We start from the raw sequence: 19,542 nt of genomic DNA on the forward strand, positions 1-19,542 counted from the left end.
ACTTCTCTTATTTCACCTGCCCAGCAGCTCTCCTCACTGTTTCTTCCTCCTCCCTCCCAGCATCGCCCATCAATCTGTCTCCTGTCCCCAACCCCCCTACCCAGCATCTTCCCATGGTCCACTCTCAGGTCATCCTTCCTCTCCTGGCTTGATTCAGTTGAGGTCTACGGGGGTGGGGTTGGATGGTGGATTCTTGCACAGAGGCCACGCTCTGGCTGAAGAAGCAGCAAAAATAAGCATGGAGCCTGCCTGTCAGCTGGTGCTTTATCAGGCCATGAAGCGGCCATGCCTCTATCTGCAGCAAGAGCTTCCTGTTGCCTTGGAAACCGCCCCTGCAAAGGGGGGTGGGAGTGGTTGCATGGCCTTGAGTGCATGTCCACGCACAACAGGCCCTTGCACTTTTTAATGCTGCTGCTTCGGCTATAGGTTTGGTCTTCATGCCAGCACACCATTGCCCTTGCTGTCATTCCAGCACTATCGTGGGGAAAAGGAGGATGGCAAAGGGCTTGCTAGGCCGTTTTTTTGGGGGAGGGCCTCGGTTGACACTTGCCACCCCTTGCATCCCTGTGGCGATGCCACTTATTTTTACATTGAGGGAGCCATGCAACTTTCTGCTGCCAGTCGGCAGCCAAAATGCCTTGATTTTTTAATACATACACCGTAGCATGCTGCTGATGAAGCCAAATGCCATGTATAGTTGTATCAGAGTGCATGTAGCAATGATGGGAGCTAACATAAGCGTAAAGAATAAATGTAACTGTAATTTCAGGTACCCATGTGATGGAAGGATCTGGAAAAATTGTAGTTACAGCTATTGGTGTGAATTCTCAGACTGGTATTATCTTTACTTTACTCGGGGCTGGGGAAGATGACGAAGAAAAAGAGAAGAAGGACAAGAAAAGTAAGCATTTTAGCTGACTGATTTGATTGTGTATTTGTATATTTTTTTCCCAACATTTTAAAACCAAAAAAAAGAAAGCATTCCAAGGGGAAGTGATAATGATATACAGTTTTTAGGATAGGGTAATGACTGTTTTGATTTGGTATCAATAGAGGTGGTAAACGTATTTTTCTATAAACATGAGGCACAACATGTTAACAAGATATATGCGCTCATACAGTAATAAATGCATTTCCTAGGTGCATAGGAGGCACAAGGCAAAGCAGAGAGCAGTACTGGTTAGCCGTAATCCCTAAGAAGAATGTTGCAGATTTAAATTTTCTTTTTTTTGCTCTTGCCTTGCCCAAACCCATGTAAAAGGAAGAATCAGTTTGCCCCTAGATTAGGTTTTCCATGGGTGTTCTCTGTGCCAACCCTCTCCCGAGCCTACAGCGCTGGAGACTCTTTATTAGAGATGTGAATCGGAACCAGAATCGGTTCGGATTTCAGTTCCGATTCACATCTCTACTCTTTATGGGGTGGGGGGGGGGGGGGGAGCTTTTGATCTGCCTTCCCTTTAGGCTGCTGAAGCAGCTTTTGCTTTCTTTTACTTACCAGGTCTAGATGTGCTGTAGAAGTTTGTTTTTTTGCGGTCCCTGCCCCACTCTCCTCAGTTGGTAGGCTTGGATGGTTCAAGGGATTTTGAGGACTGGAGGGTACCGTCTGTGAAACCTGATGCCCTAGGCAGAACTATAGCCTGAGCCACCGGGTTAGCCCCAATATGGCTTTTTACAAATGTATTTTCTGATCTGTTTTTTCTTTACATCAGTTTTTTTTTTTTCCTTGTCTGTGTATGTGTGTTGTTTCTAGGCTAATGAGTCATATGGCATGTCTGTTCCCAACTGGAACCAGATTTGGCAAGAAGGCAGACAAAGCAATTTCATCAGGCTAGAAACAGAGGTAGCCTAGAGTTCTTCCCGCCTCCAGTCTTGCTCTAAATGTCCAATTGCTTCGAAAAATAGTAAAATAGAGGGGGAGTGAGTCCTCAAAAGTGATCAATATTCAACTGAAGTCTCCTCAGTGTTAGTTGACAGACACAATTTTGCTAATTGATTATATAAATGCCCAAATTGAATGTATACATACTAGGGATGTGAATCGTTTTTCAACGATTAAAATTATCGTCCGATAATGTTAATATCGTTTTAAATCGTTATAGAACACGATACAATAGAAATTCTAACGATTTATCGTTAAAAATCGTTAAATCGTGTTAGTGCGCACTAAATCGAATTAGTGCGCACTAACTCCCCGTTAGTGCGCACTAACTCGATTTAGTGCGCACTAACTGAAAATGATACAAATAAACACTTTCCAGGTCACTGAAGGTCAGTTAGGAATGAATATGTGTTCCTATTGGCTGGCTGCCCTCTTATCTATTGATGTTACCAAGGTTACCACTGAGGTGATGGTTGGGGGGATGGGAAATGGAACTGGAAACTAACGAACACCAACAGAAAATGAAACAAAGTGTTCACACTTCCCAGGTCAGTAAAGGTCACTTAGGAATGAATATGTATGTATGTATTCCTATTGGCTGGCTGTGCTCTTATCTATTGATGTTACCAAGGCTAACACTGAGGTAATGGTTGGGGGGATGTGAAATGGAAACAGTTGGAAGCTTGACAAAAAAAGTAATGTGATGATCAGCACTCACGTGACTAGAACTTGTTTGTTTATTATTTTTGTTAGCAGGCACCTGAAATGCTAGTGCATGTTGAATTTGCCAATCACTGTGCATTTTAGAAAGGTGGTCCTGGCTGGAACTGTACACAGTTCAAATATATGTAATTGATTGTTGGTAAGTGTATTTTTTAAGTAGCCACACTGGCACAAGTATGTTTACTTTTCCTCCTACTTAACTCACTAGCTCAGCTTTGTAAGAAGGGCTTCTCTGCTTGTGTGTTGTTTTTGTTTGGTGTGAGGAGAGCAGAAACATCAGATCTTTATTCAATCTACTACAGTCATCTCTTACAGTGCCCTATCCCTATTAATACCAGGAGTGTTGTGATCTTCCTGCACACAGTGCCCTAACCCTGATACCAGTCTGAGACAGCTCCCTCCCTGCATTACTAGTGAGAGGCTGGCTTCACAGACAGGGGGGAGCTGCCTGACCCTCACTCCTGACTTCCCCCATGTCCCAGCTAGTGAATGGTGTGTGGGTGAGGGGGGGGGGAGGAGGATGGTGAAGTCTGAGACAGCTCCCTCCCTGCATTACTAGTGAGAGGCTGGCTTCACAGACAGGGGGGAGCTGCCTGACCCTCACTCCTGACTTCCCCCATGTCCCAGCTAGTGAATGGTGTGTGGGTGAGGGGGGGGGGGAGGATGGTGAAGTCTGAGACAGCTCCCTCCCTGCATTACTAGTGAGAGGCTGGCTTCACAGACAGGGGGGAGAGCTGCCTGACCCTCACTCCTGACTTCCGCCATGTCCCAGCTAGTGAATGGTGTGTGGGTGAGGGGGGGGGGGGGAGGAGGATGGTGAAGTCTGAGACAGCTCCCTCCCTGCATTACTAGTGAGAGGCTGGCTTCACAGACAGGGGGGAGCTGCCTGACCCTCACTCCTGACTTCCCCCATGTCCCAGCTAGTGAATGGTGTGTGGGTGAGGGGGGGGGGGGGAGGAGGATGGTGAAGTCTGAGACAGCTCCCTCCCTGCATTACTAGTGAGAGGCTGGCTTCACAGACAGGGGGGAGCTGCCTGACCCTCAAGCAGAGAAGCCCTTCTTACAAAGCTGAGCTAGTGAGTTAAGTAGGAGGAAAAGTAAACATACTTGTGCCAGTGTGGCTACTTAAAAAATACACTTTCCAACAATCAATTACATATATTTGAACTGTGTACAGTTCCAGCCAGGACCACCTTTCTAAAATGCACAGTGATTGGCAAATTCAACATGCACGTGTCTGCTAACAAAAATAATAAACAAAGAAGTTCTAGTCACGTGAGTGCTGATCATCACATGTCAAGCTTCCAACTGTTTCCATTTCACATCCCCCCAACCATTACCTCAGTGGTAACCTTGGTAACATCAATAGTAAGAGCACAGCCAGCCAATAGGAATACATATTCATTCCTAAGTGACCTTTACTGACCTGGGAAGTGTGAACACTTTGTTTCATTTTCTGTTGGTGTTCATGAGTTTCCAGTTCCATTTCCCATCCCCCCAACCATCACCTCAGTGGTAACCTTGGTAACATCAATAGATAAGAGGGCTGCCAGCCAATAGGAACACACATTCATTCCTAACTGACCTTCAGTGACCTGGAAAGTGTCTATTTGTATCATTTTGAGTTAGTGTTAGTGCGCACTAATCGGAAAAAACGATTTTTAACGATTTTTCAACGAAATAATCGTGCCAAACACGATTTTCTTCTCCTGCCACACGATTTCTATCGTTAAGACGATATGGAAAACGATTCACATCTCTAATACATACCCTAATGGGGGGGAAGGGGAGGTGAGCCATGAGCCACAAACTGGCCTGGCTTTCAGAATATCCACAATGAATATGCATGACAGAGATTTACATGCACTTGCCTTCATTGTTCTTTGTTCTGCAGACCACGCCAGTATCATCCCTTCCTCTCCTGTTCCCTGTAGGCAAAAAGGGAGCAGGTGGGAAGGGGTGGGTTGGATTAGAGAGCAGAAGTCTATCTTTGCTGTACTCTGCGCACTTCATTCTCATCGACCTTCCCTTGTTTTCCCTGCACACTGCTTGTGAGGGGAGAGACTAGAATAATAAGCAGAACAGCTATTTAATGCTGAGAGAGGTTCTTCCTGCCACCCCCAGAAATGTAACACCCTAGACAGTTGCCCAGAAGAACTGGCCCTGCACGTTTACAGTTTTATTTAAAAGCAAAAAACAGTGTCTTGACACTCATTCAGTATGGCAGGGGTGGCCAACTCCGGTCCTTGAGAGCACAAATGAGCCCAGATAGATATGTATATAGTGGAGACAGTGCATGCTAATATCATCTTATGGTGGATATCCTGAAAACCTGGCTGTTTGTGGCTGTCAGGGATCAAATTTGGCTACCCCTGCAGCATGGTAATCAAGGCAGATATAGGTAGTTAGTACATTTGATGGGACTATTTATTTATTTACAAACATTTGATATTCCACTTTTCAGAAGGAATGGTCTTAAAGCTGATTACAGTCAAACTTCTGATTAAGTAATGTCTTAATGTCAACACTGATTAGGATTTAGTGTCATTTCGAAGGCAATGCGGCTCCGGCAACATTTTTCTTCCGGGGCCGCGCAGGCAGGAAGGAGGAGGAGCACCTGCACGTTTAGACGTGACCTTGTTCTTCGGGCCGTGGTGACGTGAGCTCCACCACGGCCCTGCCGGTCTTCCTGCTGTGTGTCTCCGGCACAGCACAGCGATATTTCACTAATCAGCCGCCAGTGGGATGAGGTGGCTCCCCCTGACCTCTCCTTGCTCCGCCCCGTCACGTGCACTGGGCTTGCGTGACACACCGGCACACTGCAGGCGACACACTAAAGTGTTGCGACACACACTTTGAAAGCTCTGCTCTAAAGGATGGACCTAATGTAGTCAGTTGACTTAAGATTTTGGTTGCAGTGTTTTGCACAGGTTGTATTTGTTTCAAGGTTTGTGAGATGCCATTCAGTAGAGAATTACAATAATTCAATCAACTGGTGATTAGTGTATAGATAACCTAGGCCAGTTTCTGCTGATCAAAGCAGTTACGCAATTGCCAAATCTGGCACAGGTACAAAAAGGAGGCTTTCACTACCTTATTGATGTGACAATCCATTGTAAGGTTAGGATCAAGTTAAACCCCTAGGCTACATACAAAGTCCTTGGGCTGGAGAAGGGGGTTCCTGATAGGGAGGGTTTGGACTTTGGGGAGTGGCCTCAACATCTTAGCCGGAGGAGTTCAGATTTGTATGGTTAAGTTTGCGTTTATGGTTGCTGAGCCATTGGGCTACTGCTGTTAAGACAGCTGTTGAGATTAATGATAGAAGCAACTGCTTTGGATCTGAGCTTAACACAAAGCTGGATGTCATCTGCAAATAGAATTAGGTTGTAGATTGGACAAATGTAGATATTGAAAAGAATTGGGGAAAGAACAGAGCCCTGAGGTACTTCACAAATGAGGTTTTTTGGTGTAGATTGCTCATTTGCCCACATGATGGATTGGTTGTTAGAAAAGATGTGAACCGTATGAGGGCAGTGCCTACGATACTGATATCCATTAGATGTTGAATCGAGAGATAGTGATAGACTGTATTAAGCACTGCAGAAAGACTAGTCTAGAGTCACTGCCTTGGTCCACATTTAGATGAATACCATTGGTGATGTTCAGTAGAACAGTTTCGGTACCATGTCCTTTCTGGATTAGTGAGGGTGCAGGATGTTATTCTCTTTGAGGAAATCTAGCAATCCAGTGTATATTACTTTTTTTTTACTAGCTTGAATAGGAAGGGGAGACTGGGCAATAGTTGTTTTTGGGGTGAGACCCTGACTTCTTCAGGGTGTGGGTTTAATTATTGCTTTTTAAGTGTGTCAGGGAAGGAGCCTTGAGAGAGGCTGGCATTAACTATATTAGAAAGTCATGGAGCTAGATCTTGCTCTAGGTTGCAAATGAATCTTGGGAGAATGGGTCACATGGGCTCAGGGATTGGCTATTTCTTTGGAGGATTTTTTCTTTTTCTTTGGGGGTGGTAGTTCTGAAGTCTGACAGTGTAGTGTTGACTAAATCAGATAAACTGTTCTTAGCATGCAAGTTGTTCAGAACAGCAGTACTCTTGTTGCAACTATCTAGAGGTGCACAGCATATAATTGAATCTACTTTTTTGTGTCTTACACATTTTCTTCATCTGATTTCTGACCTCCACATGACATATATGGACAGCTTAAGGAACTTTTACTGGATGAAATGGGAGCACCTTCAAGAGACACGTTCAGTGCTGCTTATTGGCCAGCAGAAACTGTTATCATAGGAGCAGTCATCTTTTGTCTTACTTCCCAGGTTTAAATGCACAACCTCTGCTGTATGCTCAGGCTCAAAGGATTACAACAGATGGGAGGATCCAAACTCAAATCTATCACATCATATGCACTGTGATCTGCGGCACAGTGTCTCTTCCTTAAAATGATAAAGCCCCAGAAACAGCCAAAAACACCATATTAGTTACCCTAAGCTGGATATTCAGATTTATTAAAAGATTGAAGGCTATTCATTTTTGCATGTGCATTTTAAACCATAAATCGCATCACTCTTTGTATAAATGTGCAGATTATGGCACATCTAGTTAAAAACCCTGAGGATGTAGTTCTTGATTGAATCTTTGTTTAAAAGCAGTAATTCATTGATTTCATAACAACAAATTGGTTATTAATTTGGAAAAGATTGAGCTACTTAAAGTATGATGGGTGATATTCCTGTCTTAACTAGTTTGATGGGAATAGAGTTGACTCCTAACGATCAGATAAAATCCCTTGGGGTAGTGTTCTACTGAATTCACCTTGGAAAAACAGATTGCACAGGTAGCAAGTCACTGCTTTTAATGATGACATCTAAACATGGTCTCAACTGCTTTACCAATTTCAATTTGAAATAAATATTACGTATACTTATTCCAAATTGAAATTGGTAAAGCAGTTGAGACCATGTTTAGATGTCATCATTAAAAGCGGAGACTTATGCATTGATTGTTTCACATTTGGATTACTTGAATGCAATGAATTCGGGTTTACAGGGTAAATTGATTCAAAAACTACAATTGGTTGAAAATACAGCTGTTTTTGTATGGTCTTGGGGAAATCTAGGAGAACATCTGCTAAACCTTTGTTACAACTTCATTGGCTACCTATAGTAGATGTAAATTTAAGAATCTGGTTTTGGCTTCCCTTCATTGAAGGGTTCTCTGGAATGGCATGAAGCAAAAAAATGTACGATCTGTGGGGAAGCGGTTTCCTGCTATGAAAGAAAATGGCCTCTCTCATTTGGGTAATGGATCTTTCTCAACAGTTATTCCAGGTTTATGGAATAGGCTTCCTTTGGAATTGAGAGAAGTAAATTTAATGACATTTCAGAAAAAGCTAAAGACATGGTTTATGTCTGACAACTAGACTTTGTTTTGCAGTGTTTGAAATTTCATGCTAATTGCAGAGCACCCTATCTATGTATTGATAATTTCTACAGTTTATACTGGGAGGATGAGAAATTTGTAGGCAGGGCTTGAATTATGTTTTGTTATATTTTTAATGATTTAGTTTTAGATATGTAAATTTTGTATCTTGTTTAAACTGTATACTGCTTTGGGTGATAGTTTTATCTGTAAAGTGATTCAGAAATGCTGTCTGGGACCAGAGCACAACCAATTGAACTGCCCAGCCTGCAGTCAAGTACACCACAAGCAGAATGCTCCAGAGCAGCAAAAGTTGAAGACCTGCATCATATGGCCACAAGTCATGGCAAATCCTCCTCTCAGAGGATGGTGTCCTCTGGCTCCCCAGTTAGTCACTAGTCAAACCTCTTAAAAAAAACCAAAAAAAAAAAACCCTTCCTCCTCCCAACCAGGAGCTCCAGGATTGGAGAGCCACCATGTGTCGAAGACAGTGGCAACACTTAGTGGAACCTTCCCAAAAAGCACAAGCACCATGATGCATTGGCGCCATTAAAACAGCATTTGCATTGGTGGGGAAGCAGAAGGGCTTGATGCACAACACCGGTGATGTACAGTGCATCAAAGCATCCAGTATATGGCACATTGGATTGCTCGACACAGGACACATCAGACCACCTGAGGCACAGCACATTGGAATGCACGAAACGAGCTACATTGAAACACTTGACACATGGTACATGGAAGTCAATGCACTCGTTATACAGTGGTTCGACACACTTGATGCATGGTGCAACTCGCAGTGCATTCAACCCCTTTTACTTCACAAGATGATTTTACAATTATTCCTCATGTCCATCCTCAACTCATTTGGCCGCCTCTTATCGCCACTCCAAGTGATCTCAATCAGTGAAGCAGGTCTCAGCACCTGAAATGCCTGTATTGCCACATGAGTGTTACACAGTGCATTCTAGAGTCTTGGAGCCTGAAATTTTGAAGGCTGCCCTCCCTTCTCAGCTCTGTACCCATCCCAGACTGCTTCCACCTGAGGAATCTCTCTTCTGCCCCTTATCACCAGATCTCTTCCAGTCTTGCAACTATTGGCTTAAGATTTATGCCTAGAGACTCCAGATCCGGTCTGTTCCATCATTCCACTCTCCTCCAATATATCTCCTTTCATTGTAGGATCCTGTTCTTGTTTCGGAGGAAGATATTCCTCCATCAACTCTGGTCCAGAGGGTTCAACACTCATTTGAGCAAGACACAGAAATTGTCAGAGGCTTCTTTGCCTCCCTCTCAGTGGAGCGGCATTGCATTGTCCTTTTCTAACATCTCTTCTCATGTTGTAGACCCAGGCAATGGTGACAAAGTCCCCCTCAGCTGTTGTGCCTGGGGTGCCCCCACTACTGAACTCTTCTTAGATTGCTGCAGATTCTTCACCCTTGACCTAACTGGATCAGTTGTAGTATCTTCTTCTTTAACTACAATCATCTTGGAGAACTTAGAGTGTGCCATCTTCAGAGGAATCCTCAGATAGATTCACGGGTATTCCATCTGACCTGCCACCAGCTCTGCTGGATCATTTCTATCGGAGGACCTTATGTTTTTGAAGTTTGAAAAGATGAGTACAACTCTAAATGTCCATTATGCAAGGACACTAACCCTTGAACATAGGTCATGGGACTACTATGAATTTAGACATTCCCTCCAAGCCTATGGTATTGTCTGCACACACACTGTTCTGGATACCCTTCGAATGAAAATATGGGAAACTCCCAATTTGGGTACTGCTGTCAGGGAGCAGTCTTTCAAAGGAAATAAAATGTGGTGCAATCATTATCTACTGTTCCAGCTCCTCAACCTTCTAAAAGGAGGTCCTTCTTTTCATACAAGCCACTATACTATCCTGTACAATCTTATTGCCTACCACTCTTGCCAGCACAGTGGCAACAGCACCAACAACTTCCAGGTAGATCCAGCCAGTAGGACCACCATCAACCAAGGGCATCTCAGCAAACTTGGGTGAAGCCTGGCCCCTTTTTTGTTTATCCCGACTGTCCTTGAACCTCAACCCAGTGGGCGGCAGAATCCAGTCCTACCTAGAAGTGTGGGTAAAATAAACAACCCATGGGGCCTCAAGATAGTCCAGTATGGAAACTGGTTACATTTCTCTTAGTTGCTTGTTCTTCTGCATCTCAGCATTTCCCCATCAGATCCATCACAATTGCCTGAACTTTGACTGGGGCGGTTCAAGCCCTTCTCAAAAAATGTACAATAGAACAGATACCATCTTTGCGGGTCAACAATGACTTTTATTCCCAATACTTCCTAATATCGAAGAAGTTGGGAGGTTTGAGACCCATCTTGAATCTCCGACACCTGAACACGTTCCTGCACTGGGAGAAATTCAAAATGAATTCCCTCAGCATGATCATTCCCTCTATTCACAAAGGGGAGTGGATGTGCTTGCTGGACCTCAAGGATGCCTATACAGATATACTTATCCACCCTTCATTCTGCTGCTACATTCGCTTTCAAGCAGATTCTACAGACTTCCAATATACAGCACTTCCATTTTTGGCCTGTCAGCTGTGCCCAGAATCTTTACCAAGTGCCTTGCAGAGGTAGCAACCCACCTCAGACATCAGGGGATCCAAGTTTTCCCTTCCCTCAATGACTGGCTGATTATAATGTCCTCACCCGAGAGAGGTATTACATTCCCTTCAAGCCATGGTTGAACTTCTCCAGAACCTTGGTATTCTCATCAACTTTAAGAAATCCACTCTCACTTCCTTCCTTGAAAGAGAGAATTTCTTCCCTCCAACCAGACCCAGCTCCTGTATATTCTAGTAAAGAGATTTCTGTCGATTCCATCCCCTATGGCTCACCAAGTTCTGATGGTTCTTGGCCATATTGCAGTGGCAATATATGTGGTCTCACATGCTTCTGCATTTGCTGCCTCCATTGTGGTTTGTGAAATCAATGGACCCAGCTCCTGCAACTGCTGAACACGGTAGTTTGTAGGGATGTGCATTGTTTTTCTGACTGATGAAAATATCGTATGATATTTTCTAATTTGTCAGGTATTGGGGGGTCCCCGAAAGCAATAGGAAAACCCCACAATTTTCATGTGGTTTTCTTATTTTGGGGGGGGCCGGGAAAAAAGGGCACACAGATCCCCCCCCAAACCCACCCCAACCCTTTAAATCTAATTATTTAGAACACCCCCCCCTCCAAAAAAAAAAAAAAAAACTTTCCTAAAGTACCTGGTGGCCCAGCGTGGGACCCAGGAGCGATCTACCGCTCTCGGGTCGTCGGCTGCCACTAATCAAAATGGCGCCAAAGGCCCTTTGCCCTTACCATGTGGCAGGGAGGCTCTGTGCCATTGGCCGGCCCCTGTCACATGGTAGGAGCAGTGGATGGCCTGCGCCATTTTTTAAGATGGCGGCAGCTGTCCATTGCTCCTACCATGTGACAGGGGCCGGCCAATGGCACTGATAGCCCCTGTCACATGGTAAGGGCAAAGGGCCATCAGCGCCATTTTGATTAGTGGCAGCCGACGGCCCGAGAGCGGTAGATCACTCCCGGGACCCCCGCTGGACCACCAGGTACTTTAGAAAAGTTTTGGGGGGTCAGGAGGGTGAGGGATTCTAAAAAAAAAAAATAAATAAAATAAAATTGGATTTAAAGGTTCGGGTGGGTTGTTTTTTTTTTTGGGCTCGGGACAGCCGAAAAGAAAAAGCGGTCAGAACCGCGGGAAACAAAGATTTCCCACGGTTCTACGAACACGATTCCTGAACCGATTCACATCTCTAGTAGCTTGTATAGCACCAGATATGAAACAAGAACTCCACTGGTGGCTACTGCCACACGTACTTCAGGATGGTGCTCCACTTTGACCATTGCCTTATCAGGTGACCTTAATGTCCAATGCCTCGACCACAGGTGGGAGCACTCATATGCAGTCCTATCGCATACAGAATGCATAGTCTTCCCAGGAATGTTTTTCTAAATCAACCTTCTCAAACTAAGAGCTATTAAAAATGTGCCAAAGACATTTACACACTTACCTCAGGAGATGAGTATCTCAATTCAAACAGGTTGCCATGTTTTGCATCAACAAATAAGGCAGCACAGATTGTTTGTATTAATATTGTGAATGTGTGTTGTAAACCACCAAGAAATTGATTGGCGGTTTAGAAATTTGTTAATAAACTATTATTTCAAATGGCAGAGAATATTCTAGGTGGAGCAACCAACATGATTTAAACTTGTTCTCCTGTGAGCCTTAACACCTCTGATCCTATCTGCATTACCTCTCGGACTCCAGCTTGGAACACCCCCCCCCCCCCTTCCCCCAGATCATGGCTAATTCATCCTGCTTATCGACTGGAAAAAGCAAGCTTGTTTGCTGTAAATAGATTTTCTGTATATTGGATGAATTAGCCATGAGATTCCTGCCTTCCTTCTTGGAAAATCTACTATGTAGTTAGTTAAAGTTGCCTCAGAAACCTCTTGATAACACCTTTGTGGGAACTCCCACACATGCTCAGTAGAGCTCAAAGTTCTACTGGCTTGGAGAGACTAGTCCATTCGATGCCACCAGATGATGTCACCCATGGATTATAGCTAATTCATCCTACTATCTATTGAAAACTGTTTACAGTAAACAAACTTTTCCCAATTTCTCCAAATGATCCACTGAGCTTAAGTAAAGTGACATGTTGTTTTCTGTTCTTTCCCTTTGATTGAGGCTCCAAAGCCAAATAGCATGCAACCAGGGGTTTCTGGTACAGGAGTATGTAACACTAAGGGCCAGATTTTAAGACGTACGCGCAAGCGTACATTTGTGTGCGCAACCCTGTGCGCACAAATGTACGCCCGATTTTATAACCTGCGCGAGCAGCCGTGTACATGTTATAAAATCCAGGGTCGGCGTGCGCAAGGGGGTGCACACTAGTGCACCTTGAGCGTGCCGAGCCCTAGGAGATGGCTTTCCTCGTTCCCTCTGAGGCCGCTCCGAAATCGGAGCGGCCTCTGAGGGAACTAGAGGAGGACGGGGCGGTGGGATCCCTGAAGGTCCTGGTATAGGCTCAGAAGGACTCGAAGGAATAACTGGAGGCATCGAAGGCATCGGTGTGGGCACCGATGGATGGATCGGTGGCATCGGACGTATCTGCATCGATGGCTGAGGCATCGGCAGAACTCCCGATGGAGTTGCGGAACAGTTTCTCCTCCTGATGACAAAGTAAGCGGGGAGGGCACCAGAGCCATCGGTGACCCAGGGTCCATCGGTGGAAAAGTGGCTATGAGTGCTTCCATCCTCGAGAGCAGCGGTGTCAACGCTGCTGGAATCGGGTCGGTGGTCGGTTCCGTAATCGGTACCGGTGTCGGAGGAACTTGGAGTCGATGCATCGCCTTATCGATGGCTTCCTAAAACATCCGGTCCTGTTCTTATCGGAGACCTGAGCAAGCAGCCCCTGCTCCGGAACAGAAGGAGGCGGCAGAGGCATAACCGGAGGAACCACCGTTAAAGGTGGAGTCGCGGCTCCCGTTACCCTGTCGGGTGAGGGTTGCCTCGGTGACCCGGTCGCCAAAAAGGTCAGTGCCTTTTCTGGATGGGGTTTCTTCGACAGCGGCTTGGATGACGGCGAGGTCAATGATTTTGCTCCCTCGATAGCCCGAGACTTTCGATGCCGGTGGCAATGTTTTATCTCTACAATCCCCACAGTCCTGAGGGGGAGTAGAGGGTGTTAAAGGCCGAGAAGTCGTCTATGCCGGATGGTCACCAGCCAGAGGTCGATGCTGGCGCCAAGTTGACTGTGCCGGTTCTGAAGAAGTCAATGCAATAGACGGCGTCGGGGTTTGAGCACAGAAGAGAAGTTCCATCTTCTCCATTCTGGCCTTGCGACCTTTTGGTATCATTAGGGCACATTTGGTGCAGGTTAGGACATCGTGCTCACATCAGAGACACATTACACAGACTTTGTGGAGATCTGTGATTGACATGGTGTGATTACAGTCCGGGTACCGGCGGAACACCGACGCCATGGCCATGAAAAAATTGAGCCGCATCACGGTCGGCGGCCAGTAGGCCGTGAGAGCCAAACTCGACGGTAATAGAAGGAAAACGGGTAAAAAACTTACCGGAGTACTGTGGCTTGAAAAAGTTGAAGGAGGGACCCTTGTGGGGTAAATTAAATTTTAGTAATTCCATGAAGAAAATTCCTGTCAGGAACCTCTGCAGAGCTCCTTAACTGCATGGCTACTGCTGCACGGAAAAAAGACTGAAGGGGGACCCCTGCTGGCTGCAGGGTTAGTGCCATGCTGGGCATGCCCAGTAGGGGCCAGTCAAAGTTCTGGAAACTTTGACAGAAGTGTTCCGTGATTGGGCTCCATCCTGTGATGTCGCCCATATGTGAAGACTACCATCCTGCTTGTCCTGTGAACACCTGTTACAGGTAAGCAACATTTGCTTACTAGTTTAAAGATGTTTTTAAAATAAAATGTCACACGTAGAAAACAGAAAACTTGCCAGGTGGTGTTAAAGCATCTATGAAGAAGGAAAGAACAGTCACAGTTCAGTAACATTGCTTTACTCTTCAATTATAGTAGATTTCCAGTCATTTGGATACCTGTAAGCTGTATAGCAAAGTGAGAAGGATTGTTTTTAGGGTATGCACATTGTAAACTTACTGGTTTGCATTGTGCACGGGTGCAGTTATTTCCTTGTCATGTTTTTCCCAGGTGTAATGTATCTGGAGCTGATTTTAAATTCTATTGCTAACCACCCTAGGTTGTTTTGTAATACCAGCATAGTTTGCATAGAAAAGCAGTCTCAGTTGTTCTAAAGTTGATGCGATAGTTCACCTATTTTAAAAAAATATATATATTGTTGGCTGTAACAGTGAGACATTTTTAAATAGATTTTAAATATGCTTTTTCTTTCAGGCAAAAAACAAGATGGAGCTGTTGAGAATCGTAACAAAGGTAAATGCAGAATTTGGGTGTACTTTATTACAAAAAAATACTGTTTCGAATATTTGTGGAATTTAAATAATTATTTAATGGTGCCTGTTAATTCCTAGACAGGGGTTCCCAACCTTTCAGGGAACATGGACCCCTCTGCAGCTTCAAAACGTTTCATGCCCCCGCCCCCCATATCTCTTTAATTTTTGCCTGCCATAAGAAAATAAACGAGATGCACTCCAGAGGCATTCCTATTGTGGTAAAACTTTGATCTAAACTGAATATGTAGAGAGGGCAATTACCAAACCCATTTTAAAATTGCCCTCATAACTGAAAGTTGAGGCCATTCCACCTTCCAATCCAGCTGCAATGGGGAAAAGGAAGAAAGTTTAAAGAAAAAAGCTCCAAGTTGGTATGTCCTGGCAGAAAATCAGCGCCAGTGCCTGCAGACCTGCAATCTAATTTTCAAAGGGAAACTGCCCTCAAAGTTCCCTTTTGAAAACTCGGGCCGGCAGAGCAAAACCAGTACTTTTGTTCTTGTGTACTTTTCATCTGCTTTGAAGCACATGCAAATTACACGTGTGAAAGTATGCATGAGGATTTCCTAATTAAATCTCTGCAAGTACTTTCTTTCTCAACCTAGCCCTGCTCCTAGCCCCCCCCCCCCCCCCCCCCCCCCAGGTAAAAATTTGCATGCTGCTTTCCATTGCAGGCATTTGTACCCTCTGGCGGGAAATAGTAATTTTCAAAAGGGCCTATTTTTACATGACTAAACATGTTTACCAGTATGAAACTTACCCTCCCTGAAAATTGACCCCCTTTTAGTCTGCTTTTGTATTATACTTGATTATTTTTCTTTTATGATTCTTTCAAACACATACAGAAAAGAGTCACATAATAATTTAGATTTTAGAAAAAGCAAAACAGCCTACTTTTCAACAGGAAGAAGGCTAATGAGATCTGTGTTCCGCTAAATAACTTTTGTGTTTAATGTCATATCCACACCGGGCTGTTGTCTTATCCTTCCTCATCCCTGATCCCTGGTGGTCATCTTTCCCTTCTTCCTTCCTGGGCCATGGTGACTGACTATCCATCCCTCCCTCTCTCTCTACCTCTGTTCAGCATGATTCCTGGGGTTCCTCTCCTTCTCTACCCTGATAGTCGGCCATCCACTCTCACGCCCCTTAACTAGGTCAATCATGGATTCCGGTCTCCCATTTCTTCCTTCATTTCTGTCTCATTCATTTGTTTTTCCCCCTCATACTATCAACCCCAGTCACATTTCCACTTTTCCTCCTTTAAGCCATTCTAGTCACTCTTTTTTGGTGCCTCTCTCTTCTCTTATCTGTCAGGCTAGTAGCAGAGCACATTGGCAGTAGTGGGAAATGTTTCTCACCATTGTGATAACCCTGCTTTTTTCCTCTGCTTTCCTCAGTGCGCAGCAGAGGCTATATTGTTTGACAGCCACGATCAAGCCCCCTCTCTTACCCACATTCTCGTAAAATGCAGTGGTGGGGCTAATGATTCTTGAGGGCTTCAATCAGTCCCTGTCTTCCCCACCTCCACCAAACATGTGGCACTGCGGTTTGAAGCTTCTAATGGGTGTGAACAGCCCTTCTCAGTCTCTCCTTCTCGTCCTCCTGGGCTGTAGCAATGTGGGATGAAGTTTTTAGGACCATAGTAGGCCCAACTCACTCTCCTGGCCTGCAACAGCAGCTCAGCTAATCAAAGCAGCAAGCCCAATCATTTTCTCCCTAGCTAAACCTGGCATCCCTTCTGGAGGACCCCACTGGGATGGTCTCGTGGACTCCTTGGGGGGGGGGGGGGGGGGCCATGGACCCCAGGTTGGGAACCACTAGCCTAGACCATTCTTTTTTTTTTTTTTTTGTAGCCAGGATATTTTCAAGGATGGATGGCTATGGATACTGGTCTGGTATTATAATAGATGTAAATGTACATTGTAAAAAGGAATGATTAGTCAGAATATGAGCTAAAAATTGATAGCTTAAAACATGTCTGTGCAACTGACATTTGTTTATGCTTTTCTGCTTTCCTGTCATGCTGGTTTTTGTTTTTTTTGTGCTATATCCTCATAGAACTAAATTATTATTTATTTATTTTTTAAATATATGTTTATTAAATTTTGAAACATAGAAATGCGTACAAAATTGGAAATAAAGCGTAACAGTCATATACAACAACCACAACATATGTGGAATGAAACTCAGACAACAACAAATGCCTTAATAGCAGTAAATGGAACCAGGGTACGAGTACCAGACTTGGTAACCTCCCAAGTGTGTATATTAAGTGGATAGCGTACATAAATGGAGCCAGGCAGAGCAGATTCGTCCTGCCCAAGACCCCATAGAACTCTGTCAGTAGGGAGGTTAGGACGGCAGATAGACAATTATTATAAAGCAAGTTATTCCCATGACTATCACTGTTGTTTCAATTCCCTCCTCCACCCCCTAAATTATTTTTTTAACCAGTATTTTTTTTTTTTTTTTTATAAATGGATACAACTGTTATCTTGGGGCAGTGCATGCTTGAGAGCTCCCTACCTGGCAACTGGTGAACGGCCTTCTTGATTCTTGCTGTGCAGTAAGCCTCTGAAGAGAATCTGATTCTCATTCCACACTACACACACACACAGGGAGAGGCACTTCAGCATTCACATCAGCTGTGTGCTGAGACTTAACTGCTGCCATGAAGCAATGTCTGTGTTTCAGTTACTAGTTAAAAGTAAACACTCTGTAACCTGAGCTGTCTTGTTTCTAGCCGTATTGAATATCTACACATCTATTACCATAGCAGGTGACTAGATGTTATACCTAATCAGGATTCCCTTCTGCTCCATATTCTGGCTGCATAGTGATTAGAGGCCAAACTTTAGGCTCCCTAATGCTCATACATATGCTTTGTGCTTCTAAAAGTTGACATTTTTTATCATGTTTGAAATGTGAATATTTTTCTTGTGGAAATATTTACATTCGTAAGCTATGGTCTGTGTACTCTTCACAGGGTGATAATTCTAAAGCACTGATTATTTTTTCCCAAAACTTTTTTGTGTTAAGGAATCCTTAGGAAATGGGATTGGCAGGACCTCTCAGAATGAAGCAGTCCTACAAAGCCCTTCAGCCTCGACTGGTCCCTCCTTAGTCTGCCCCCCCATCCCCAATCAGATCCTCTCTCCAGCCTCAATAATCTGCCCCCAGTTAGCCTCCTTCAGTTTCTTCCCCCTCATTCTCCCTATGTGCACCCTTGGCCCCATCTCTGGAAGAGCTGTTCCCTTCCTGCACCAGCATGGCTTTCAGTGAAGTGAGCTGCATTATTCTCAGACTTACAATTGGGGTTTTTTCCTGTGGTGTTTAGTCTTTCAAGAAAGGTGAGGGAATTCAGGCAGTGCACAGCTCAAACTTGCTGAGAACTGTGCATTGCCTTAAGAGAACAGTGGTTCTGGGGGCAGGGCTGGCAGCACTGTGGAACCTAAGGAGGTAAACTGGGGAAACACTTGTGTTCCATGGAACCCAGGTTGAAAAACACTGCTTTAAAGTAAAGTAAGGTTGTATGCATTTTTATAGCATTATGTAAGAAACATTCTGCTGCATTTCTCATTGACCTGTTGTGGGCACTATTGTTTGAGTAGTGTAACTGAGACTAGCAGCTCCCTGCTGGATGTTGCAACAGTTCTTTCCACCTAGTCGGCGGCTTGTATCAGAAACAGAAGTACTATGGCAGTTTCCAAGATGAGAATGCTTGAAGGGGATGGAATATGAAGAAGCATTGCCTTGGGGGCTTGGCACTGGTGCTGCCTTGAGCCCTGGTCAAACTACAGTGCTCCCAGTAGTAAAAGAAGTGTCCTGCATTTGGGCCCTTCACAGCTGCCATCTTGACATGCAACCCATGAAATTATTGGTCTTGATTGTTCTTCCCTTTTAATAGTGCCCATGGGTCCTTATCGCTGATGAAGTTAAAACAGGAGTTGTTTAGGAAAATTCCTGCTTGAGGATGGTGCCATTATCCATAATTTATTTTGTATATATTCTAAAATATTTTGTATATATTCTAAAATAATCACCTATTTGAATCCCAAAAAAAAGGTGTGGGAAGGAACATAGAGCCAGACTTTTGACCCTATTTTATCTTCCATGTAGTTGTTTTTCTACAGATGGAAATGTTACATGTAGTTCTGCACCTCCAGATCTGTTTTGATGTCACAGATATATATATATATATATATATATAATCTAATCTTCTATTTCTTACTCTCTTTTCCATAAATTACACCCAATGCATGGTATAACAAATGCATGCAGAAAAATACCACAATAATGAAATCCTGTGTAATTGTTAGGGAACTCGTGATGGATGGTTGTGATACCACAAATAGGGTAAAAAGGCTAACATGTCAATCACATAATGAGGATTAGAATGCAGAAATGTTCTCCTAGCATTGCACTGGAGCTTTCACTCATCTGATTTTGCATGCTACTGCAGTCTGATGACATCATTGGTACTTTCTATTTGGCAGAAAATC

General features: G+C 44.2%; 1 protein-coding gene across 4 annotated transcripts in view; it reads left to right on the plus strand.

Annotated features, from left to right (window-relative positions):
* The window catches only part of ATP2B1 (ATPase plasma membrane Ca2+ transporting 1), a 287,298-nt gene that overhangs the window by 150,198 nt on the left and 117,558 nt on the right, over positions 1-19,542 (plus strand). For all 4 annotated transcript variants that reach the window (XM_029601638.1, XM_029601641.1, XM_029601639.1 and 1 more), the window contains exons 6-7: positions 770-901; positions 14,985-15,023. In XM_029601638.1, coding sequence (XP_029457498.1) covers positions 770-901; positions 14,985-15,023 — 171 coding nt within the window. The remainder of the gene's footprint in view (positions 1-769; positions 902-14,984; positions 15,024-19,542) is intronic.

This window comes from Rhinatrema bivittatum, chromosome 4, assembly GCF_901001135.1.
Source record: "Rhinatrema bivittatum chromosome 4, aRhiBiv1.1, whole genome shotgun sequence".
NCBI lineage: Eukaryota > Metazoa > Chordata > Amphibia > Gymnophiona > Rhinatrematidae > Rhinatrema > Rhinatrema bivittatum.